A 26,729-nucleotide genomic window follows, 5' to 3' on the forward strand; every position below is an offset into this window, starting at 1 on the left:
ACTGGGCGCGTCCTCACCTCAGAATAACTGGGCGCGTCCTCACTTCAGAACCACTGGGCGCGTCCGCACTTCAGAATAACTGGGCGCGTCCTCACTTCAGAACCACTGGGCGCGTCCGCACTTCAGAACCACTGGGCGCGTCCTCACTTCAGAATAACTGGGTGCGTCCGCACTTCAGAACCACTGGGTGCGTCCTCACTTCAGAATAACTGGGTGCGTCCGCACTTCAGAACCACTGGGTGTGCTTTCACTTCAGAACAACTGGGTGCGTCCGCACTTCAGAACCACTGGGCGCGTCCTCACTTCAGAATAACTGGGTGCGTCCGCACTTCAGAACCACTGGGTGCGTCCTCACTTCAGAATAACTGGGTGCGTCCACACTTCAGAACCACTGGGTGTGCTTGCACTTCAGAACCACTGGGTGCGTCCTCACTTCAGAATAACTGGGTGCGTCCGCACTTCAGAACCACTGGGCGCGTCCTCACTTCAGAACCACTGGGCGCGTCCTCACTTCAGAATAACTGGGCGCGTCCTCACTTCAGAACCACTGGGCGCGTCCGCACTTCAGTATCACTGGACGCGTCCGCACTTCAGAACCACTGGACGCGTCCGCACTTCAGAACCACTGGGCGCGTCCGCACTTCAGAACCACTGGGCGTGTCCGCACTTCAGAACCACTCGGCGCGTCCGAAATTTAGAACCACTGGGTGCTTCCGCACTTCAAAATAACTCGGTGCGTCCTCACTTCAGAATAACTGGCCGCGTCCTCACTTCAGAATAACTGGGCGCGTCCTCACTTCAGAATAACTGGGCGCGTCCTCACTTCAGAACCACTGGGCGCGTCCGCACTTCAGAATAACTGGGCGCGTCCTCACTTCAGAATAACTGTGTGCGTCCGCACTTCAGAACCACTGGGCGCGACCGCACTTCAGTATCACTGGACGCGTCCGCACTTCAGAACTACTGGACGCGTCCTCACTTCAGAATAACTGATCGCGTCCGCACTTCAGAATAACTGGGCGCGTCCTCACTTCAGAACCACTGGGCGCGTCCGCACTTCAGAATAACTGGGCGCGTCCTCACTTCAGAACCACTGGGCGCGTCCACATTTCAGAACCACTGGGTGCGTCCCCACTTCAGAATAACTGGGTGCGTCCGCACTTCAGAACCACTGGGTGTGCCTGCACTTCAGAACCACTGGGTGCGTCCGCACTTCAGAACCACTGGGTGTGCCCGCACTTCAGAACCACTGGGTGCGTCCTCACTTCAGAACCACTGGGTGCGTCCTCACTTCAGAACCACTGGGTGCGTCCTCACTTCAGAATAACTGGATACGTCCGTACTTCAGAATAACTGGGTGCGTCCGCACTTCAGAATAACTGGGTGCATCCGCACTTCAGAACCACTGGGTGCGTCCACACTTCAGAACCACTGGATACGTCCGTACTTCAGAATAACTGGGTGCGTCCGCACTTCAGAATAACTGGGTGCATCCGCACTTCAGAACCACTGGGTGCGTCCGCACTTCAGAACCACTGGATGCGTCCGTACTTCAGAATAACTGGGTGCGTCCGCACTTCAGTATCACTGGGTGCGTCCGCACTTCAGAATAACTGGGTGCGTCCGTACTTCAGAATAACTGGGTGCGTCCGCACTTGAGAACCACTGGGTGCGTCCACACTTCAGAACCACTGGATACGTCCGTACTTCAGAATAACTGGGTGCGTCCGCACTTCAGAGTAACTGGGTGCGTCCGCACTTCAGTATCACTGGACGCGTCCGCACTTCAGAACCACTGGACGCGTCCGCACTTCAGAACCACTGGACGCGTCCGCACATCAGAACCACTGGGCGTGTCCGCACTTCAGAACCACTGGGCGCGTCCGCACTTCAGAACCACTGGGCGCATCCGAAATTCAGAACCACTGGGTGCTTCCGCACTTCAGAATAACTCGGTGCGTCCTCACTTCAGAATAACTGGCCGCGTCCTCACTTCAGAATAACTGGGCGCGTCCTCACTTCAGAATAACTGGGCGCGTCCTCACTTCAGAATAACTGGGCGCGTCCTCACTTCAGAACCACTGGGCGTGTCCGCACTTCAGAATAACTGGGCGCGTCCTCACTTCAGAACCACTGGGCGCGTCCGCACTTCAGAACCACTGGGTGCGTCCTCACTTCAGAATAACTGGGTGCGTCCGCACTTCAGAACCACTGGGTGTGCTTGCACTTCAGAACCACTGGGTGCGTCCTCACTTCAGAATAACTGGGTGCGTCCGCACTTCAGAACCACTGGGCGCGTCCTCACTTCAGAACCACTGGGCGCGTCCTCACTTCAGAATAACTGGGCGCGTCCTCACTTCAGAACCACTGGGTGTGCCTGCACTTCAGAACCACTGGACGCGTCCGCACTTCAGTATCACTGGACGCGTCCGCACTTCAGAACCACTGGGTGTGCCTGCACTTCAGAACCACTGGGCGCGTCCGCACTTCAGTATCACTGGACGCGTCCGCACTTCAGAACCACTGGACGCGTCCGCACTTCAGAACCACTGGGCGCGTCCGCACTTCAGAACCACTGGGCGTGTCCGCACTTCAGAACCACTGGTCGCGTCCGCACTTCAGAATAACTGTGTGCGTCCGCACTTCAGAACCACTGGGCGTGTCCGCACTTCAGAATAACTGGGCGCGTCCTCACTTCAGAACCACTGGGCGCGTCCACACTTCAGAACCACTGGGTGCGTCCTCACTTCAGAATAACTGTGTGCGTCCGCACTTCAGAACCACTGGGTGTGCCTGCACTTCAGAACCACTGGGTGCGTCCTCACTTCAGAATAACTGGGCGTTCTCGCACTTCAGAAACACCGGGCGTGCTGGCACTTCAGAAACACCGGGCGTACCCGCACTTCAGAAACACCGGGCGTTCTCGCACTTCAGAAACACCAGGCGTGCCCGCACTTCAGAAACACCGGGCGTGCCCGGACTTCAGAATCACCGGGCGTGCTCGCACTTCAGAAACACGGGGCGTGCTGGCACTTCAGAAACACCGGGCGTACCCGCACTTCAGAAACACCGGGCGTGCTCGCACTTCAGAAACACGGGGCGTGCTGGCACTTCAGAAACACCAGGCGCGCTGGCACTTCAGAAACACCAGGCGCGCTGGCACTTCAGAAATACCGGGCGTGCCCGGACTTCAGAATCACCGGGCGTGCCCGCACTTCAGAAACACGGGGCGTGCTGGCACTTCAGAAACACCAGGCGCGCTGGCACTTCAGAAACACCAGGCGTGCTGGCACTTCAGAAACACCGGGCGTTCTCGCACTTCAGAAATACCGGGCGTGCTGGCACTTCAGAAACACCGGGCTTGCTTGCACGTCAGAAACACCGGGCGTTCTCGCACTTCAGAAACACCGGGCGTGCTGGCACTTCAGAAACACCGGGCGTGCCCGCACTTCAGAAATACCGGGCGTGCACGCACTTCAGAAACACTGGGCGTGCTGGCACTTCAGAAACACAGGGCATTCTCGCACTTCAAAAACACCGGGCGTGCCCGCACTTCAGAAACACCGGGCTTGCTTGCACTTCAGAAACACCGGGCGTGCCCGCACTTCAGAAACACCGGGCGTGCTGGCACTTCAGAAACACCGGGCGTGCCCGCACTTCAGAAACACCGGGCTTGCTCGCACTTCAGAAATACCGGGCGTGCCCGCACTTCAGAAACACCGGGCGTGCTCGCACATCAGAAAATCCGGGCGTCCTCGCACTTCAGAAACACCGGGCGTGCTCGCACTTCAGAAACACCGGGCGTTCTCGCACTTCAGAAACACCGGGCTTGCTTGCACTTCAGAAACACCGGGCTTGCTTGCACTTCAGAAACACCGGGCGTGCCCGCACTTCAGAAACACCGGGCGTGCTCGCACTTCAGAAACACCGGGCTTGCTCGCACTTCAGAAACACCGGGCGTGCCCGCACTTCAGAAACACCGGGCGTGCTGGCACTTCAGAAACACCGGGCGTGCCCGCACTTCAGAAACACCGGGCTTGCTCGCACTTCAGAAATACCGGGCGTGCCCGCACTTCAGAAACACCGGGCGTGCTCGCACATCAGAAAATCCGGGCGTGCTCGCACTTCAGAAACACCGGGCGTGCTCGCACTTCAGAAACACCGGGCGTGCTCGCACTTCAGAAACACCGGGTGTGCCCGCACTTCAGAAACACCGGGCGTGCTCGCACTTCAGAAATACCGGGCGTGCTCGCACTTCAGAAACACCGGGCGTGCCCGCACTTCAGAAACACCGGGCTTGCTCGCACTTCAGAAACACCGGGCGTGCTGGCACTTCAGAAATACCGGGCGTGCCCGCACTTCAGAAACACCGGGCGTGCTCGCACATCAGAAAATCCGGGCGTGCTGGCACTTCAGAAACACCGGGCGTGCCCGCACTTCAGAAACACCGGGCTTGCTCGCACTTCAGAAATACCGGGCGTGCCCGCACTTCAGAAACACCGGGCGTGCTCGCACATCAGAAAATCCGGGCGTGCTCGCACTTCAGAAACACCGGGCGTGCTCGCATTTCAGAAACACCGGGCGTTCTCGCACTTCAGAAACACCGGGCTTGCTTGCACTTCAGAAACACCGGGCTTGCTTGCACTTCAGAAACACCGGGCGTGCCCGCACTTCAGAAACACCGGGCGTGCTCGCACTTCAGAAACACCGGGCTTGCTCGCACTTCAGAAACACCGGGCGTGCCCGCACTTCAGAAACACCGGGCGTGCTGGCACTTCAGAAACACCGGGCGTGCCCGCACTTCAGAAACACCGGGCTTGCTCGCACTTCAGAAATACCGGGCGTGCCCGCACTTCAGAAACACCGGGCGTGCTCGCACATCAGAAAATCCGGGCGTGCTCGCACTTCAGAAACACCGGGCGTGCTCGCACTTCAGAAACACCGGGCGTGCTCGCACTTCAGAAACACCGGGCGTGCCCGCACTTCAGAAACACCGGGCGTGCTCGCACTTCAGAAATACCGGGCGTGCTCGCACTTCAGAAACACCGGGCGTGCCCGCACTTCAGAAACACCGGGCTTGCTCGCACTTCAGAAACACCGGGCGTGCTGGCACTTCAGAAATACCGGGCGTGCCCGCACTTCAGAAACACCGGGCGTGCTCGCACATCAGAAAATCCGGGCGTGCTGGCACTTCAGAAACACCGGGCGTGCTCGCACTTCAGAAACACCGGGCGTTCTCGCACTTCAGAAACACCAGGCGTGCTAGCACTTCAGAAACACCGGGCTTGCTCGCACTTCAGAAACACCGGGCTTGCTCGCACTTCAGAAACACCGGGCGTGCTCGCACTTCAGAAACACCGGGCGTTCTCGCACTTCAGAAACACCGGGCGTGCTCGCACTTCAGAAACACCGGACGTGCTGGCACTTCAGAAACACCGGGCGTGCTGGCAATTCAGAAACACCAGGCGTGCTGGCACTTCAGAAACACTGGGCGTGCCCGCACTTCAGAAACACCGGGCGTGCTCGCACTTCAGAAACATCGGGCGTTCTCGAACTTCAGAAACACTGTGCCACCTCCCAGTTCAGAAACACCGGGCATGCTCGCACATTAGAAACACTGGACGTGTTCATTCATTAGAAACACTGGGCGTGTTCACTCATTGAAAACACTGGACGTGTTCACTCATTAGAAACACTGGACGTGTTCACCCAATGGAATCAATGGACGTGTTCACTCATCAGAAACACTGGACGTGTTCATTCATTAGAAACACTGGGCGTGTTCACTCATTGGAAATACTGGACGTGTTCACTCATCAGAAACACTGAATGTGTTCACCCAATGAAAGCACTGGACGTGTTCACTCATCAGAAACACTGGACGTGTTCATTCATTAGAAACACTGGGCGTGTTCACTCATTGGAAACACTGGACGTGTTCACTCATTGAAAACACTGGACGTGTTCACTCATTAGAAACACTGGACGTGTTCACCCAATGGAATCACTGGACGTGTTCACCCAATGGAAACACTGGACGTGTTCACTCATCAGAAACACTGGACGTGTTCACTCATTAGAAACACTGGGCGTGTTCACTCATTGGAAATACTGGATGTGTTCACTCATTGGAAATACTGGACGTGTTCACTCATGAAAGACACTGGACGTGTTCACTCATTGAAAACACTGGACGTGTTCACTCATCAGAAACACTGGACGTGTTCATTCATTAGAAACACTGGGCGTGTTCACTCATTGAAAACACTGGATGTGTTCACTCATTAGAAACACTGGACGTGTTCACCCAATGGAATCACTGGACGTGTTCACTCATCAGAAACACTGAACGTGTTCACCCAATGGAATCACTGGACGTGTTCACCCAATGGAAACACTGGACGTGTTCACTCATCAGAAACACTGGACGTGTTCATTCATTAGAAACACTGGGCGTGTTCACTCATTGGAAATACTGGACGTGTTCACTCATTGGAAATACTGGACGTGTTCACTCATCAGAAACACTGAACGTGTTCACCCAATGGAAACACTGGACGTGTTCACTCATCAGAAACACTGGACGTGTTCATTCATTAGAAACACTGGGCGTGTTCACTCATTGGAAATACTGGACGTGGTCACTCATTGGAAATACTGGACGTGTTCACTCATCAGAAACACTGAACGTGTTCACCCAATGGAAACACTGGACGTGTTCACTCATCAGAAACACTGGACGTGTTCATTCATTAGAAACACTGGGCGTGTTCACTCATTGGAAATACTGGACGTGTTCACTCATTGAAAACACTGGACCTGTTCACTCATGAAAGACGCTGGGCGTGTTCACTCATTGAAAACACTGGACGTGTTCACTCATTAGAAACACTGAACGTGTTCACTCATTAGAAACACTGGACATGTTCACTCATTAGAAACACCAGATGTGTTCACTCATTGGAAACACTGGACGTGTTCACTCATTAGAAACACCAGATGTGTTCACTCATTAGAAACACTGGACGTATTCACATATCAGAAACACCGGACGTGTCCACGTATCAGAACGCAGGACAATCACCTACCTGCTGTCTGTGTTATTAGGAGTTTGCCATTGGTTTCCAGAAGACTGTGGAAGTACTTGAGGGTGTCAGGCACACTTTCTACATAATACAACATCTAGACGAGAAAATAGAATTTCAGAAATATGAATATATTGTTCAATAAGTTACTTTCATTTTCTCAAAATTAATTGTGATCCATCTCTAAGGGTGCTGGAAGGCACTGGCATTGTAATTTTCATTCAGGCAATGGTGGAATCATGCAGACTTCTAATTGGATGGTCTGAATGTAGGGCAGACTTACTTCTGCAGGCGGTGGCGATAGTGGCATTTTCACTGGGCTACTAATCCAGGGACCCAGGGTAATCCTTTCTGAAACTGGATTCAAATCCCACTAAGGCCAATGGTGGAATTTGAACTCAATAAAAATCTGGAATGAAAAGTCTAATGGTGACCATGAATGAAACCATTGTCGATTGTCATAAAATCCCATCTGGTTCACTAATGACATTTAGGGAAGAAAATCTGCCATCCTTACAAGGTCTGGCCGACATGTGACTCCGGACATGTTGTTGACTCTTAACTGCCCTCTGAAATGGCCTCACACGCCACTCAGTTAAAGGGTAACTAGGGATGGATAACACATGCTGGCCTTCACAACGATGCCCACACCCCATGGGAGAGAGACTTTTAAAAAAAGGATCATACCTGTTTTGACACTTTCTAGTCACAGTTAAATGTGGGCAAAGTTTTTATTTCCCCAAACATCTACATCTGGCTGGGTTTTGCATTCCATGGGAATTACATCTGGAATAACATTGTGAAGTCTCAGCAGAGAGCTTTAGACAAGCCCCAGAGCCTCAGCCATCAGTAATTAATCCCAGAAGGAATCCCACCACAAAATTCCTGAAATAAATCATGCAGCTAGAGCAGGGGACCATTCAGGCCACTGTGCCTGTGTCAGCTCTTTGAAGGCACCAACAGTTTCACACTCAAGTTTCTAATAATTTGGTGTTCAGTTTCGCCGGAATCTCCGTTTTGCTGATTGAAATATGATATTGTGAAATCTTTAGGTACAGGAGTCAAACTGGCTGGGCAGGTGATTGCTTTCTTCAGAGATTATTTGATAAATCTTAACATGTGGAGGGAGAGATTCATGTCCATTGTTGTCAACCCAAGGTTTTATCAAAAGTGGCCCTTTAGTCGATTTCAGATCATTCTTTCACATTTCCAATCCTACTGCATCTTCACGTTATACAGGAATAAGGGAGACGGACTTGGCGCATGGATCAGTACTCAGAATTACGATGTTGTGGCCATTATGGAGACATGGGTTTCAGAGGGGGAGGAATGGTAGTTAGATGTTCCAGGGTTCAGATGTTTTATGAAGACTAGGGAGGGAGATAAAAGAGGGGGAGTGGCACTGTAAATTAGAGAGTGCGTCACAGCTGCAGAAAAGGAGGTAGTCGAGGAGGATTTGTTCACTAAGTCAGTATGGATGGAAGTCAGAAACAAGAAAGGAGCGGCCAGTTTATTGGGAGTTTTCTATAGATCCCCCAAAACAGCAAAGATATGGAGGAACAGATTGGGTGGCAGATCTTGGAAGGATGCAGAAATAACAGAGTTGTTGTCATGGGTGACTTCAACTTCCCTAATATTGACTGGAACCTCCTTAGTGCAAATGGTTTGGATGGAACAGATTTTGTCAGGTGTGTCCAGGAAGGATTCCTGACTCAATATGTAGCTAGGCCGACGAGGGGAAAGGCCATATTGGATTTGGTGCTCGGCAACGAACAAGGCCAGGTGTCAGATGTTTCGCTGGGAGAGCATTTCGGTGACAGTAACCACAATTCCTTGACCTTTATCATCGTCATGGAGTGGAATAGGAACAGACAGTATGGGAAGGTATTTAATTAGGGGAGGGGAAATTATACTGCTATTAGACAGGAGCTGAGGAGCATAAATTGGGAACAGATGTTCTCAGGGAAATGCACAAAAGTAATGTGGGGGTTGGTTAAGGAGTACTGCTGTGAGTGCTGGATAGTTTTGTACCACTGAGACAAGGAAGGAACGGTAAGGTGAAGGAGCCTTGGATGGCAAGATAAGTGGAGCTTCTAGTCAAGAGGAAGAAGGAAGTTTATATAAGGTTGAGAAAGCAAGGATCTGGCACAGCTCTAGAGGGTTACAAGGTAGCTAGGAAGGAACTCAAAAATGGACTTAGGAGAACTAGAAGGGGGCATGAAAAAGCCCTGGTGGAAGGATTAAGGAAAACCCCAAGGTGTACTACACTTATGTGAGAAATAAGAGGATGATCAGAGTGAGAGTAGGGCCAACCAAGGATAGTGGAGGGAACTTGTGCCTATAATCTGAGGAGGTAGGGGAAACCCTAAATTAGTATTTTGCTTCAGTATTCATTAGAGAGAGGGACCTTGTTGCTCGTGAGAACAGCGTGAACCAGGTTAATAGGCTCAAACAGGTTGATATTAAGAAGGAGGATGTGCTGGAAATTTTGAAAAGCATCAGGATAGATAAGTCCCCTGGGCCAGACAGGATATACCCAAGGTTATGATGGGAAGCGAAGGAGGAGATTTCTGCTCCATTGCCGATGATCTTTGTGTCCTCACTCTCCACTGGAGTATTACAGAATCACAAAAAAATACAGTGTAGAAAAGGCCCTTCGGCCCATCGAGTCTGCACCACTGCATGAAAGGCGCCCGATCTGTCAATCCTAATTCCATTTGCCAACACTTGGCCCATAGCCTCGAATGTTAAGACGTGCCAACTGCCCATCCAGGTACTTTTTAAATGATGTGAGGTAACCCGTCTCTACCACCACTAAGCTGGTGGATAGGCCCAAGCCACATTCAATGTAGTACCGGATGCTTGGAGGGAGGCGAATGTTGTTCCCCTGTTCAAGAAAGGGAATAGGGAAATCCCTGGGAATTACAGACAGTCAGTCTTACGTCTGTGGTGAGCAAAATACTGGAAAGGATTCTGAGAGATAGGATTCAGGATTATTTAGAAAAACATAGTTTGATTAAAGATAGTCACCATGGCATTGTGAGGGGCAGGTCATGCCTCACAAGCTTATTGAATTCTTTGAGGATGTGACGAGACACATTGATGAAGGTCGGGGGTGGGGGTGGTGTATATGGATGGTGTACAGCATTTGATAAGGTTCCCCATGGTAGACTCATTCAGAAAGTCAAGGGGCACGGGATACAGGGAAATTTTGCTGTCTGGATACAGAATAGGCTCGCCGAAAGAAGACCAGGAGTGGTAGTGGATGGAAAGTATTCTGCCTGGAAATCGGTGACCAGTGGTGTCCCGCAGGGATCTGTTCTGGGACCTATGCTCTTTGTGGTTTTTATAAATGACTTGGATGAGGAAGTGGAAGGGTGGGTTAGTAAGTTTGCCGATGACACAAAAGTTGGTGGAGTTGTAGTTAGTGTCAAGGGCTTTTGCAGGTTACAACGGGACATTGACAGGATGCAGAGCTGGGCTGAGAAGTGGCAGATGGAACTCAACCTAGAAAAATGTGAAGTGATTCATATTGGAAGGTCAAATTTGAATGCTGAATACAGGGTAAAAGGCAGGATTCTTGGAAGTGTGGAGGGACAGAGGTATCTTGGGGTCCACGTACATAGATCCCTCAAAGTTGCCACCCAGGTTGATAGGGTTGTTAAGAAGGCGTCTGGTGTGTTGATTTTCATGAACAAGGGGATTGAGTTTAACAAGGGGATTGTGTTTAAAAGCCGCAAGGTTTTGCTGCAGCTTTATAAAACATGGTTATAGCACACTTGGAATAATGTGGCCAGTTCTGGTCGCATCATTATAGGAAGGATGTGGATGCTTTGGAGAGGGTGCAGAGGAGATTTACCAGGATGCTGCCTGGACTGGAGGGCATGTCTAATGAAGAAAGGTTGAGGGAGCTCAGGCTTTTCTCACTGGAGTGAAGAAGGAAGAGGGGTGACTTGATAGAGGTGTACAAGGTGATGAGAGGCATGGATAGAGTGGATAGCCAGAGACTTTTCCCCAGGGTGGAAATGGCCGTCACGAGGGGACATAATTTTAATGTGATTGGAGGAAGGTATCGGGGAGATGTCAGAGGTAGGTTCTTTACACAGAGAGTGGTGGTGCGTTGAATGCACTGTCAGCAGAGGTGGTGGAGTCAGAGTCATTCGGGACATTTAAGTAAATCTTGGCCAGGCACATGGACAGCAGTAAATTGAAGGGGTGTAGGTTAGGTTGATCTTAAATTAGGATAAATGGTCGGCACAACATCGTGGGCTGAAGGGCCTGTAATGTGCTGTACTGTTCTTTATAATACACTTTTGCCTGCTCCAGTTGTGTCAATGGCAGACAGATCAACTAACAAAGGAATAATGACAAAAAGAACATTGATGACTATTGTTATGGGCCAGGGTTTCAAAACTCCAAAGTGTATTATGAAGTTCACCTGACCTGTCCAGAGGATTGGATAGGGTGGACAGTGAGAAACTTTTTCCTCGGATGGTGATGTCTAGCACAAGGGGACATAGCTTTAAATTGAGGGGAGATAGATATAAGACAGATGTCAGAGGTAGGTTCTTTACTCAGAGAGTAGTAAGGGCATGGAATGCCCTGCCTGCAATAAGGGCATGGAATGCCCTGCCTGCAACAGTAGTGAACTCGCCAACACTAAGGACATTCAAATGGTCATTGGATAGACATATGGACAATAAGGGAATAGTGTAGATGGGCTTTAGAATGGTTTCACAGGTCGACGCAACATCGAGGGCCGAAGGGCCTGTACTGCGCTGTAATGTTATATGTTATATGTTCTATGTAAGCTTTATATTGATTTTGGCTGGAATGAGCAGGTGTGATTCAACAGATGTCCTGGACAGTTTAATCAAAACAAGGTTTATTCGAAGAATGTAGTTAACATATATATATATAAACACAGCAAGAATTGTTTTATCAATTACAAACATAGAGACATGATGTGGAGATGCCGGCGTTGGACTGGGGTGAGCACAGTAAGAAGTTTTACAACACCAGGTTAAAGTCCAACAGGTTTGTTTCGATGTCACTAACTTTCGGAGCGCTGCTCCTTCCTCAGGGGAATGAAGAGGTATGTTCCAGAAACATATATATAGACAGATTCAAAGATGCCAGACAATGCTTGGAATGCGAGCATTAGTAGGTGATTAAATCTTTACAGGTCCAGAGATGGGGTAACCCCAGGTTAAAGAGGTGTGAATTGTGTCAAGCCAGGACAGTTGGTAGGATTTTGCAGGCCAGATAGTGGGGGATGGTGGGGGACATAGAGACACCACACAGCTACAATGATCTATGTATAACACTTAATGAATTCCCCCTTAGCTGTTCCAATTTAATAAAAACATCCAATTAAACCAAAACCTCTTTTGAAGGGTGTGATCCAGCACACTGTATTCTCATTTGAATGGGACTGATCCTGTCCAACCAGCAGATTCAAACACCTTCTGGAAAGCAGCTATATCTGTAAAGTTACCAAGGCAGTTAGCCACAACCATAGGGCTTGTTACTGGAACAGCTTTTAAATGAAGACAGAGAAAACACTTCTTTACCCTTTTGCAGTCCAAAGCAGTCAAACTGAAACTGAACCCCCCTCTCACCTCACAGCCACAGCCCAATGTGCTACAAGTCACATGATAAGAAACTAAACTTTTCTTAAAGGGACACTCACATGATACAATGATGCATACAACCATCAGTATGTTGGACATAAAGTGGCAGAGTTAGGTATTTGGCTGGAACTGGGTTCACATACAGCCCTGACTGATGGGTTCAATGTCCACCATTACTGTTGCTTGCAAATTTATCTTTAGTTGCAGTTACCTCAATCATGTGAATAAAATCAAACTTTTTGCTTTCATTTTTTTCCTTGTTTTGCCTTTCATATTCTTCAGAGCTCATCTGGTTCCAACGGAATGAGATGTTAAGGCCCGAACACTTTTCTTCCACAAGTGCTGGAGTTTTAAAAAAACACTCATGTTAACAAAATGATAAACAGACACGAATTTCCCATCGCGCTGCGCCCGGTGCCAACCCCGGTTACAAAGGGGCGCGAGGAGGTGAGTAGCGCCTACTATGAACTGGCATGCTGCTCAAGGTACCATAGCTGGTGCCCCAGTGCTGTGAGGGGGTGGGGGAACCTCCAGGTAGGCTGGGGCTGTTTTGGAGTGCTGGAGGGGGTCAAGTCTTGAGTCGCCCCGGGCGTATTGAGTCATTAAGCCATCTTTAAATATTGTGCAGATGCAAAACAGGGGAAACCTTAGCTGAAGCCTGCCTGTCCTACCAAATTCTCCCAGAACAGAGCAATGCTGCAGCTTGCCTGATGAAAGTCCATTTGACCCCTTGTGGTTCTAAGAGTCTCTGTCATTGCAATGTAGCAGTCTACCTTCTTTTCTACCTTTGTACTTGGGTGTTCACATTCCATTTCACACCCCTTTGACTGTGACCAGCCTCTAGTTTAACAGCTGAAGGTTATCTCAAAAGGAGGGATAAAGCGTGTTAGTTGTGTTTGCACTTCACGGTCTCTGAACTCTCAAGTGCCTTCTCAAAACAACAGGTGGCCTGTCTGAGAGAATAATTCGTGGACTGGGTGTCCTGCAAGCTTTGATGCCTGAGTAGCGTGCCTGTACTCTCGGTGCATCAGCACCATTGCAGCAGCTGTCAACAATCAAACAGTAAAGAGCAGGGGTTCACCACTGAGCACTATCTCGCGGCCAAAGGGTAACTGGCTGGATGAGCGGATGACAGTTGGGCAGAGGCCTAGGCCTAAGGGCCCCAGGTCTGGGCGGGAGTGAGTGCACAGAGCGAAGGGTGCCAGCAGAATTGGCACTCAGAGAAGGCGGATTATCATGGTAAGGGCGGGAGAGGCTTGAGGAATTTGAGGGTACTGGGATGGAAGACCTAACTGATTGCCAATGTCTCTCCTTCTCCTAATCCTTCCAAATACAACGATGAATGTTGAAGCTGATCCCACGGAGATGGCCGTTGTTCTGATTGTCGTAGCCGAGGTTGACACCCTCAATATCTTGCTGTCTATTAGACTGAGGAGGCATCCAGAAGGGGAGACCAATGATGAGAAAGGGTGTACAGGAATCAATGATCCTAGAATGAGCTGATGGACACCATGTGCCACAGAAGATGCTTCTCAATAAAGAGACAGTGCACCAGCTGTGCCACGTCCTTGCAGACAGGGCACCCCTTGGAAGAGGAGGACACCCGCTCCCAGTGGCTGTGATGGTCATTGCAGCTCTAATCTTTATGCCCCTGGGTCACTGCAGGGCTCGGGTGGGTACCTGTGTGGTGTCTCACAGTTGTCAGTCCAAAGGTGCATCTGGGAGCTGATGGATGCTCTGCATACCCAGGCATTCAACAACATCACCTTCGACCTGCATCAGGTACGCCAAGATGCCTGGGCTGCAGGATCTGCTGCCATCGCTGTGATGCACCACATCCAGGAGAACATCGATGGCATGCATGAGCGGCACGGTGGTACAGTGGTTAGCACTGCTGCCTCCCAGCAGCAGGGACCTTTAATAAGGGAAGTCCAAAGTAAGCAAAAGTAAACAACATTTATTTTATAGTGATGATATGCATGAGTGCTGGTGGAACCTCACAAGATACACCCTCCCGTCAGTCGGTTGCAAATTGGCCGAGCTTTTATACAAGCATGGGTAAGCTACCCTGTCCCTAGTGGGGGAGCTTATACTCTTCAATGAGTAGGGGGAAAGCAAACATGCCACCATTGTATGTCCCATACTGGGTATTACAGGATCCAAATTCAACTCCGGCCTTGGGTGTTTGTGTGGAGTTTGCACTTTCTCCCTGTGTCTCCTGGGTTTCCTTCGGTTTCCCCCACAATCCAAAGAAGTGCAGGTAAATTGAATTGGCCGTGATAAAATTGCCCCGTAGTGTCCAGTGGTGTGTAGGTTAGGTGGTGTTATGGATGATAGGGTGGGGGATCGGGTACCTAGGTAGGGTGCTCTTTGAGAGGGTCGGTGCAGAATTAATGGGCCAAATGTCCTCCTCCTGCACTGTAGGGGTTTGTCCTATATTAACAGGAAGGGGTTCCAATCCCTGAATGTACAGATCCTGTGCGACCACCACCTCACCACCTCAGGATCATGCAAGTGTGCGCACACTACCATGGGAGCATGCATGATAGCTGCATCCTGAGGTAATCAGAGATCCCCGGTGTATTTGAGGACCACCCCAGGATGACAAGTTGACTCGTGGGGGAAAAGGGATGCCTGATAAGGTCATGGCTGATGACACCAGTGCGAAGGCCTGGGACAGAGATGGAGACCCGATACAATGAGCCACCTATTCTGTCATGAGCAGTGCATCGGGCTACTCAAAATGCGGGTCCAATGCCTCCACCACTCTGGCAGTTCTTTGCAGTACAGGCCCCAGTGGGTCTCCCACCTTGTGGTGGTCTGCTGTGCCCTCCAAAACCTGGCACAGCAGTGAGGCGACATGCTGGATGAAGTGGAGGGTGAAAATGCAGTCTTTTCTGAGGAAGAGGAGGATCAGGTGGGGCTGGCATACGAGCTTGAAGAGGATCCAGAGGAATGCGGTCAGGCGGCAGTAAGATTCCGACACGCCAGGAGAATCAAGGAGGATCTCACATTCTCTAGATTTCCATGAGATGAGATTGTGTGTCCGTCAACTCTATACATCACTGCTCCAGCACACCGCCCCATCCTCGATCCCCCTGCCCCCACTCCCCCATCCAAGATTCTGGAGTATATGACACCAGGGTGATGGGCCTATATTGGCACTGTCAGCTGGTAGGAGAGTGATGACCACTCGCTGTGAGGGAAGCTGTGGTGCTCCTCAGGGTCTGGTTATGTCTGGATCCTGTCTTTCTGCTGACAGTGCACTCACATCCACCCTCATGACGGAGTCTGCATCAGAGCTTATTTATTTTGCGTGGTGGGGGGGGGGTCTTCTATGTCCAGTGAGTGATGGGTTCTATGTCCAGTGAGTGATGGGTATTGCTACTGGTGGTTTCCTATACTCTCACCGGTGCTATTTCTTGGAGAGCCGGTAACACGAAGTGACTCTTGTGAGATACCCACCCCATTGTGAGGATTAAAGTCACAGAGGCATTAGAGGTTTCAGGTGAAAAGTTTTATTGGTGAACATTTTAATGTGACAATTTATCCATTCCCGTAGCTGCAGATATTGACTTCACTAGTGACCGCTCAGTGCTCCGAAAACTTCTTGATACTCCGTGGTCTAGTGCTACGTCGAGGTGTGTTGCCAGGATGCACATCAGAGGTGGAGGCAGTCTGCTGCCTTCCATGCCCTATGAGGGGGTGGGGGGGAGGGGGGGGGGGGTGAGGGGGGTGATTCAGAAGCACTGGAGGAGATTGCCGGAATCTCCTTGGTGGAAGGACCCGGGATGGGCTCCGGTGCATCCTCCTTCAAGAGGGTGCCTGTCAGGACCTGGGGAACTCCATGGGATGGAGGCCAGCTGGAATGAGCTCCAGAAGCCTCTGGGTCACAGATACATAGATACATAGAAGATAGGAGCAGGAGGAGGCTTTTTGGCCCTTCGAGCCTGGTCCGCCATTCATCAACTCAATAGCGTAATCCTGCTTTCTCTCCATAGCCTTTGATCCCATTCTTCCCAAGTGCTATATCCAGCCGCCTCTTGAATATATTCAAAGTTTTAGCATCAACTACTTCCTGTGGTAATGAATTCCATAGGCTCACCACTCTTTGTGTGAAGAAATGTTTCCTTATCTCTGTCCAAAATTGTTCTCCTGAATCCTCAGACTGTGACCCCTGGAGCGCGATTCTCCGACCCCCTGCCAGGTCGGAGAATCGCCAGGGGCTGGCGTGAATCCCGCCCCCGCCGTGTCCCGAATTCTCCGCCACCAGAGAATCAGCGGGGGCGGGAATCGCGCCGCGCCGGTCGGCGGGCTCCCCCGGCGATTCTCCAGCCCGCGATGGGCCGAAGTCCCGCCACGGTCATCCCTCGCCAGCCGGCGTGGATTGAACCACCTACCTTACCGGCGGGAGCAGACGGTGCGGGCGGGCTACTGGGTCCTGGGGGGGGGGCGATCTGGCCCCGGGGGATGCCCCCACGGTGGCCTGGCCCGCGATCGGTGCCCACCGATCGGCGGGCAGGCCTGTGCCGTGGGGGCACTCTTTTTCTTCCGCCTCCGCCATGGTCTCCACTATGGCGGAGGCGGAAGAGACCCTCTCCACTGCGCATGCGCGGGGATGCCGTGAGCGTCTGCTGACTCTCCCGCGCATGCGTCGCCCGGCGAAGTCCTTTCGGCGCCGGCTGCCGTGGCGCCAAAGGCCTTTCCCACCAGCCGGCGGGGCGGAAATCACTCCGGCGCGGGCCTAGCCCCTCAAGGTGAGGGCTTGGCCCCTAAAGGTGCGGAGAATTCTGCACCTTTGGGGCGGCGCGACGCCAGAGTGGTTCCCGCCACTCCATTACGCCGGATTCCCCCGCCCCGCCGGGTAAGGGAGAATCCCGGCCCTGGTTCTGGACACACCCATCATTGGCAACATCTTCCCTGCATCTACCCTGTCTAGTCCTGTTAGAATTTTATAAGTCTCTATGAGATCCCCCCTCATTCTTCGGAACTCCAACGAGAAGAATCCCAACCTAGTCAATCTCTCCTCATATGACAGTCCCTCCATCCCTGGAATCAGTCTGGTAAACCTTCGCTGCACTCCCTCCAGAGCAAGAACATCCTTCCTCAGAGAAGGAGACCAAAACTGCACACAACACTCCATGTGTCATCTGGCGCTGTCAGTCATGGAGACTCCCCATTGTCTGCACCATGGTGTTGACACCCTCACAAATGCTCCTCAGTGCTCTGGAGTGCCTTGGCAATGTCCACCTGCATCTGGAACACGTTCCTCAGTGAAATGGGCATGATGTTGATGCTCTCAGCTGTGGTTGTCAGAAATTGAGCCATGCCTTGCACACCACCACTCATTGTGTGGACGTTGTACTCCACATTTTCCATGTGGTCGCCACCCAATGTTGACCTGGGTGCCACGCAATGTTGGCACCATCTCCTGTGCCTGAAGCCTTTGGGACTCCAATTGGCCTTGCGGTCACAGCAATGTTGCTGACACCGCTCTGGCTTATCATCTCTCGCAGCTCAGCGAGAACCTTGTCCATAGCGCACCTGACTAGAGATCAGCTGTGTCCTGAGATCCCGCAGACCTCCAACTGCTGTCTCCCTTAGATATTCCTGCCTCCAACTGATGTGCATCATCAGCTTTGTGGTGTTCACCAGGTAGTGATGCAGAAGACTGTATGCTAATGTTGCCCAATGCGGTGTGTGTCTCTGCGATGGTGGAAGGGGCGGGTGAAAGCTGTGGCGCATTGTCAGTGTTCTGCTGAGCGGTCTCCTCCGAATTGGTCTCTTGGGTGGAATGGGGGTGGTACAACTCTGGGTGGCCTGGCATCATCAAGTGGTGACCCTTCAAGACAATGGACATGCAATCAGTGAAACGGAAATATTAATGTTGTGGGACATCAACAACTCTCTTGAGACAGGTCATCTGGGTGAAGGGGCAGTGGATGGCAGGTGGAGCTGATGCCAGGAGGAGAGAGGGGGTAACTTAGCCTTGCAGTTCGTGGGAGGCTGTTCATCCACTTCCGACATTGGATGGCGGTCCTTCTGGTCATGATGCCCGCACTCACTACAGCTACCACTGCTGCCCAGGTGGCATTTGTCACCATTCTGCTGGGTTTCCTACTGCCCCGGGGGAACATGGTGACCTGCCTCTCCTCGATGGCTTCTAGAAGCCTGACCAGGTCAGCACCCACAAATCGGGGAGGAGGACTCCTTGCTGCCAAATTTGTGTCTTGACTGGGAGTGAGTGCTGAGGGACCGCTTAAATGATGCAACCACCCCCTTGTTAGTTGCTTGCTGAGCTGCGAGTCGGGCGAATCAAACCACCACCCTGCGCATGCCGCGGCCACGGACCCGGCCATTTTGCAGCCGTATCCACAGGTAAAGCCGGGGACTTCATGTGGCACGGCTGCTAGCCCCCCACCGGGCGGAGCATCAGTGCGGGGCGGTGCCGCCTTTTTGGTTGTAAGATCAGACATATCCTGCGGACATAGCCACAGAATCGGAGAATCCAGCCCCAGATACCTGAAGCAATTGTAATTTTGGTGTCCTAATTTCCAGCCTTTGAAAACAATAGCACTCGGTTGGCGACCGAGAACCTGAATTTTGTGTAGAAGTTTGGATGTTTGCGGCAATTCAAGACAAAGGTATACTGAAAGGAGAGTTGGAAAACCTGGATGGGGATCCTTGCTGAACTAACCGACAGAAAGCTTTGTTTGAAATGATAGGTGGAAAACCTGGAGGTGGATCCTTGATGAAAAAAGTGGAAGGAAACTATTGTTTGAAAGAAGATTTTAAAGCGTGTCCTTTTGAGAGTGGAGTTTGAAAACATTCATGTGACAATCATGTGGTGGGATTTGAAGAGAAATCCACAGAAGATCATTTAGATGGGCTTCAGAGGGGCGGGCTTAGCTTAGCGGGCTAGACAGCTGGTTTGTGATGCAGAGCAAGGCCAGCAGCGCGGGTTCAATTCCCGTAGCGGCTTACCTAAACAGGCATCGTAATGTGGCTTTTCACAGTAAGTTCATACTTGTGACATTAAAAGGTTATTATCGGGCAATACGGTAGCATAGTGGTTAGCACAATTGCTTCACAGCTCCAGGGTCCCAGGTTCTATTCCCGGCTGGGTCACTGTCTTTGCGGAGTCTGCACGTTCTCCCTGTGTCTGCGTGGGCTTTCTCCAGGTGCTCCGGTTTCCTCCCACAGTCCAAAGACGTGTGGGTTAGGTGGAGTGGCCATGCTAAATTGCCCTTAGTGTGCAAAAAAGGTTAAGTGGGGGTTACGGGGATTGGGTTGATATGTGGGCTTGAGTAGGGTACTCTTTGTAAGGGCTGGTGCAGACTCGATGGGCTGAATGGCCTCCTTCTGCACTGTAAATTCTATGATTCTATGAGGTGGCATGTGCCGCTTGGTTCGGAGTGGAATGAGTCAGACCACTGTCTGCCTGTGGGTTTACGAAGAGATTTAAAGCATAAGATATATATTGTAACCTGTGTTATCCTTCAAATATGTGTACATTGTGAAGATAAGTAGGAGTCAAGGAGTATTGTATTACAGTCAAACTTTTCATCCCGAATAACAAAAGTTTGTTGTTCAAAACTAATTGACAGCACTTTGACTCTGTTCATCCACGTTTTCCAAAAAAAAGGAAAAGTGATCTTTTGAGCCAGAGTTCCATTCTGATATCTTGCTGTCCAGTAGTAACAACAACTGGGATCTTAACACTCCTTGTGCCCCATCCATGTCAACAATAATAGCTCCTCTCCGAGCTGTCAGCGAGGCCTTCAGGGTTCACCTGGTGGTCTTGCCATGTGGTGGAGGGACCATCCACAGTTGGAGGGACCACCCACAACTGGTAGTGTTATGGCAGTGGGAAAATGACGAGCGCTCCATCTCGCACCATCGCTCCCTATTTTTCTGCTCTCACAGCCTCACATCTGTTTAAAGGGCTGCTAAAGTGCAGTCCATCATGCACTGACCCCAATCAATGAGAAACATGGGCAATATCAACTCACAGCCCGCTCCTGGATAGCTCTATATTTTGTTTTCCTTTTGAAATGTTTCCCTCATTCCCTGTGAACAGTTTCTATTCAATTTGCTTCCCACATCCTTTCACGCAGCGCATTACAAGTGACCATAACTCACTTTGAAAAAACAATCAAACAGATGTGTTGAAGTCTGCCCACAGCATCTACTTGGCCATCTGGCAGTAAACTTTTGGAAAATGCTCAGACAGGACATCCCCTTGCAAAATTCCTTCTCTCCTCCAGGAAGACACTGCAGGCTAGATTCTCCGATTCTGCGGCTATGTCCACAGAATCCATCTGGTCTTACAAAAAGTCGCCGCCGCCCCTGCACAGGTGTTCCGCCCGGTGTGGGGGGCTAGTAGCCGCGCCACGTTATCTGCCAATATGGGCGCAGAATGGCCAGGTCCGTGGCCCACAGCAGCTGGACACAGTCTGCAGCCGCCATGCCAGGTTTACGAAAAGTGAGATGATGTGTACCACACGTCGGGAAGTCGGGCCATGGGGACGGAGCATCGAGGGAGGGCCTCAGGTGATGCCCTGAGGCCGTCCCGATGGTGTGGGAGTACGGCGGTTTTGAGGGTCGGAGCATCAGAAAAACAGCACCGCCCCCCGATTTCAGCGTAAAAATGGATTCTCCGGCCGATCGTCGAACGTGATTTCAGTGTCGCCAATCGGAAAATCCCACACTGTTTTCTTCACCTCTGACCATGCTTCAGCTCAGAAACAGGGAATGCATTTATTTTGATCCTTTATTTTAAGTTCAGAGATTTAATGTTCCGGACTGAACAACATTGTGCCCTCCCCATCTGTTTGTTTTGAAACATTTATTAACTGGCTCAGTCCAGGGAGCACAAAATCTTATTCAAAAATAGATTTTACTAAAGATAATGAACTTTTTTGAACACTGATTGCAACATATAATCAGAGAAGATAATAATTCCTAAATTAAGTTATTTTTGCTGAACGTGGTCACTAGCCGTCATTACACGTCTTAGTACAAACAATGGTTCTGTGATCAATCAAAAGGATAGTGATGTCTCACCCATACGTGTTCACTATCTGGAAACAGGTCAAAGCTGATTTAACACCTCAAACAAAATTGCTGCTTTTTACCTCAAAATATATGTGGCAAATATAAATATTTATTTCGAAAGGAAAAACCTTTGTATTTGGAGATCTGCTTAGGATTCGGCTCCACCACCTCGTTATGAATTGAAAGGCCTGGATGTTGCAACTGAATTTTGCCAAGAATTTCAATGTCTATTTCACCTGAATGAAGAAACAGAACACTTCTGAATGTACAGTAATAATAATAATAATCACTTATTGTCACAAGAAGGCTTTAATGAAGTTACTGTGAAAAGCCCCTAGTCGCCACATTCCGGCACCTGTTCGGGGAGGCCGGTACAGGAATTAAACCCACGCTGCTGGTCTTATTCTGCATTACAAGCCAGCTGTTTAGCCCACTGTGCTAAACGAGTATGATCAATACATTGAAATAAGCATACACAACTGAGATTGAATAATTATTGGGGATTTCAACCACCTTGATATAAATTGGACAGGAGAAGTGCGCAAAGCAAAAAGGGAATTAGCTTCCTATAATGTGTACAGGGCTCCACTCTTCTCTAAAATGTAAAAGTGCACAACCACAATCATTTCATCTTGTGAATTTTGAGACTGTGAACTCTTTCTTCCACCTTCACCCATTTTCATTTCTATCAATTCATTTTCATTTCTTCCATCGATCCGTTTTTCTCTCACCATTGTCCCCCTCCTCCCATCCCACCTTAGGCCACCTGTTTCCTTTTCCTAGCTGTCCTTTGACATACTGCTTACCTTTGTTCTGCCATAACACATTCTGATCTCTTAATGTGCCAACATCAGCACCTTTCTTAGCCTTGATGACGCCATTGACAGTCCTTTCGTCTTTCTGTCCACGCCATCTTTGTCAATCTCCATTTCGTTTTAGATTCCAGCATCTGCAGTAATTTGTCATTATCATCTTATTTTGTCCCAGATATGACTCCAATCAGAGGAGGATCTTCCTGCTGATTCCCATTGACTTCAGTCTGGGGTTTGGCGCCTAAATGTGACGTTCAATTCACCTTTCCTGCCCTTATTTGGCCACTAAACCTTTTGTGGCACTGCAGCAAGTAGTGAATGTGGTGGTATGTATTAGGGGTAGCATGGTACCCAGTGATGCCGAGAGGCTATTGGTGGACAGACACTGGGTCCTGCTGGATCTGCCGCCTGCTGGCTCCACCCAGTAAGGCGGAGTATAAGAACCCGGGTTCTCCCAGCAGCCGCATTCTGTAACCGAGCTGCTGGGGAACAAGTCAGTGTAATGAAGCCATCGATTCACTTCATCTCTTCTCGCCTCGTGAGTGATTGATTGTGCTACAGTGAGTAATGACAGGTCTGCTGTTCACACTTTCTCTGGCCACCAGCCATGATTGTATAGTGTGGGTGGCTGGCCACTTTCATACATGTGCCATAATTACTCCAAGCCTGAGCTTGTGGTTAGAGTAAGAGAACTGCAAAAGGGCATGGGGGAGGGGAGACAGCATTCCCATGTCTTCCTTTAATCCTTCATTTTCTTAATTTTTGAGCAGCAGTGGCTGGCTTAACTCCCCTGACTGGGCTCTTTAAAAATACATCTTACCTCAAATGGGATGGCCGGCACTGTAGCACAGTAATTAGCATTGTTGTTTCACAGTGTTGGGGACCAGGGTTTGATTCCCGGCTTGGGTCACTGTCTGTGTGCACGTTCTCCCCGTGTCTGTGTGGGTTTCCTCCGGGTGCTCTGGTTTCCTCCCACATGTCCCAAAAGACGTGCTTGTTAGGTGAATTGGACATTCTGAATTCTCCCTCTTTGTACCCGAACAGGCGCTGGAGTATGGCGGCTAGGGGCTTTTCACAGTAACTTCATTGCAGTGTTAATGTAAGCCTACTTGTGACAATAAAGATTATTAAATTAAATGCAATATCAGTCATCAACATGGCCGAACGTTGCCATTGGTCAGGAAACCAGGAAATGGATTGCTAATGTTGTGGCTGAGTAAAAGAACAATGGCAAGGTCCACTACTGAAGCAAACAGGGTTTAGATCCACTGAAGACCCCTTCCTCCAACCTTTGTCCTTACAGTACGTTTTGAGCCAATAACCATTGGGAGAAAGTTTGCAAAAGTGCAAGGGTGGTAGTGTTTTCTTTTTATAAATTTAGAGTACCCATTTATTTTTTTCCAATTAAGGGGCAATTTAACGTGGCCAATCCACCTGTTCTGCACGTCTTTTGGGTTGTGGAGGTGAGACCCACGCAGACACAAGGAGAATGTGCAAACTCCACACGGACAGTGACCCAGGGCCAGGATTGAACCCCAAGCCATGATTGAACCCGGGTCCTTGGCGCCGTGAGGCAGCAGTGCGAACCACTGGGCCACCATGCTGCCCTCAGGGTGGCAGTGTTAATATGAATATTTCACCTACTGTGCCTTTTCAATATTTCTCCCTGGAACACAAAAATTAATTTGTTCAATTTGGCTCGTGTGTGTAATATCTATTCAAGATTTTATAAAACCGACAGATAAGTTTTAACAATTTATATCCACTCTTTGTTCCATATACAGGATAACTTTGTCAAAGGAAGGTGCTATAACCCTCACGAGACCTACGGGGAGGAACTGATTACCCCTCCCCTCCCCCCAAGCCTCATGGAATACCGAGCTCCCACGCTGAGGGGCAGGGGCTTAATAGTGTGCTAATTGATTACGGACATAAAAATTAGCCCAGATGGAGCCAAGGCAGAGAGGTCCCGGCTGGGACCTGGATTGTGACGTGTACACAGTTTGCTTTAACAATAAATAGAACATAGAACATAGAAAATACAGCACAGAACAGGCCCTTCGGCCCACGATGTTGTGCCGAACCTTTGTCCTAGATTAATCATAGATTATCATTGAATTTACAGTGCAGAAGGAGGCCATTCAGCCCATTGAGTCTGCACCGGCTCTTGGAAAGGGCACCCTACCCAAAGTCAACACCTCCACCCAACACTAAGGGCAATTTTGGACACTAAGAGCAATTTATCATGGCCAATCCACCATCATTTTTGTTGTACTCTCATACCTGACTCCTCTGTGTGACCACTACAGAATGTAACTTAATAATTTTGCTTGACAAAGTCAGCCTGAAGATAATGGCAGACAATGTTAGAGTAAAGGTTGTAGTGAAAAAACTATGTTCCATTTGTAATTTTCTGCTCACTATAAATTGGAAATCCAGGTACAATGTTTTAATATTAACTACAGGATAACATGGAAAGATCCATCAACATTCTATACATAATCACTTTTCTTAGAATGTTGTGGTAAATGTGCATTTGATTGAATAAGATGTTAAAACAAATGCATCAAGAATACATTGTTTAATCATTAGATACTCAACAATGGACACTGCAGGGCCTACCTGAACCACTTCCTATTCCCAGGACCTCAAGACTGGATCCTCCGTTTTTGCCAATTCTGCAAAGTAAGAAGAGTTTTATTTTGAACTGACCTTTACCAACCTACAATGACATTAGTAACAAACAGCTTCATTCTCCAACAGGCTTTCAAATTTTAATTTTAACATGAAAAAACCCAATGGTTCATCTGAGCTTCTGAAAAGCAACTGTTACCAAAGCATTTGAAGTATTTTAGCTCATAATCAAGAAGAAATTGCTTCAATTTTGCAATAGAAGTGAAGGCAAAACTCATACGGTCATCTTCTCCATTCCTGAGATGAAGTGTTGATCCGGGGCAGGTTTAGCGGACTTTTACGACAACAAAACTGGCACCGCAACTGGACCAATTCAACATCCGTTAAGGGGCTAGAACCGGCGCCAAGTGGAACACAGTCAATTCCAATGAGAAACGGTGCTGGATTCGCCGGGTCCGGGATTGACACTCAGGAGGCTGACAAGATGCAGCCGCATATTCACACTCTTCACTCCCCACGCACACCATCCCAGCCAACAAGATGGCAGCGCAACCTGAGATTCACTGACGCTTACCTGCAGACCATGCTGGATGCCGTGGAGAGAGCCAGGCCACCCTGTTCCCTGGGGTGGAAAGGAGGCTGCCAGCTGCCATCATATGCTGTACCGTTTGCAGGTGGCAGAGGTCATCGGCACCTTGGGCAACATCGTCCGGACTGGTCAGCAGTGCCAGAAGAAACTGCACAACCTCCTCAGGGTGGCCAGGGTAAGTAGGCAGCACTGTGCCCGAGCACCAACCGTCGTCCCACACACCCATTACCCCCCCACCACCGCACCCCCCCCCACCACCACCACCACCTGGTGGCCGGCCGAACCCCCACCCTGCACCACATCCAGCACCCAGACTGGCTGCCATGGATTTGGATTTGAATTTGGATTTTGTTTATTGTCACGTGTACCGAGGTACAGTGAAAAGTATTTTTCTGCGAGCAGCTCAACAGATCATTAAGTACATGAAAAGAAAAGAAAATACATAATAGGGCAACACAAGGTACACAATGGAACTACATAAACACCGGCATCGGGTGAAGCATGCAGGCGCGTTGTGTTAATCAGGTCAGTCATCAGAGGGTCATTTAGGAGTCTGGTAACAGCGGGGAAGAAGCTGTTTTTGAGTCTGTTTGTGCGTGTTCTCAGACTTTTGTATCTCCTGCCCCATGGGAGAAGTTGGACGAGTGAGTAAGCCGGGTGGGAGGGGTCTTTGATTATTCTGCCCGCTTTCCCCAGGCAGCGGGAGATGTAGATGGAGTCAATGGATGGGAGGCAGGTTTGTGTGATGGACAGGGCTGTATTCACGACCAGGTGCCCTGGCCACTGAAGCCACCAGCTACCCACCCCCACGGCTGAATGCGTCAGAATATTTAACACTGTGCGTTTTCTGTTCCCCCCACCCCACAGGAAATGGCCGTACACAACCGCCATGAGTGGGAGAAGACTGGAGGGGGCCGCC

General features: G+C 50.0%; 1 protein-coding gene across 2 annotated transcripts in view; it reads right to left on the bottom strand.

The window, feature by feature from the left end:
• Nucleotides 1-26,729, bottom strand: part of LOC140388286 (histamine N-methyltransferase-like) — a 60,339-nt gene that overhangs the window by 17,649 nt on the left and 15,961 nt on the right. For both annotated transcript variants that reach the window (XM_072472178.1, XM_072472173.1), the window contains exons 2-5: nt 25,210-25,265; nt 21,904-22,011; nt 12,930-13,060; nt 7,089-7,182 (exon numbers count right to left, since the gene is read on the bottom strand). In XM_072472178.1, the coding sequence (XP_072328279.1) occupies nt 7,089-7,182; nt 12,930-13,060; nt 21,904-22,011; nt 25,210-25,265 (389 nt within the window). The remainder of the gene's footprint in view (nt 1-7,088; nt 7,183-12,929; nt 13,061-21,903; nt 22,012-25,209; nt 25,266-26,729) is intronic.

This window comes from Scyliorhinus torazame, chromosome 2, assembly GCF_047496885.1.
Source record: "Scyliorhinus torazame isolate Kashiwa2021f chromosome 2, sScyTor2.1, whole genome shotgun sequence".
NCBI classification, from domain to species: domain Eukaryota; kingdom Metazoa; phylum Chordata; class Chondrichthyes; order Carcharhiniformes; family Scyliorhinidae; genus Scyliorhinus; species Scyliorhinus torazame.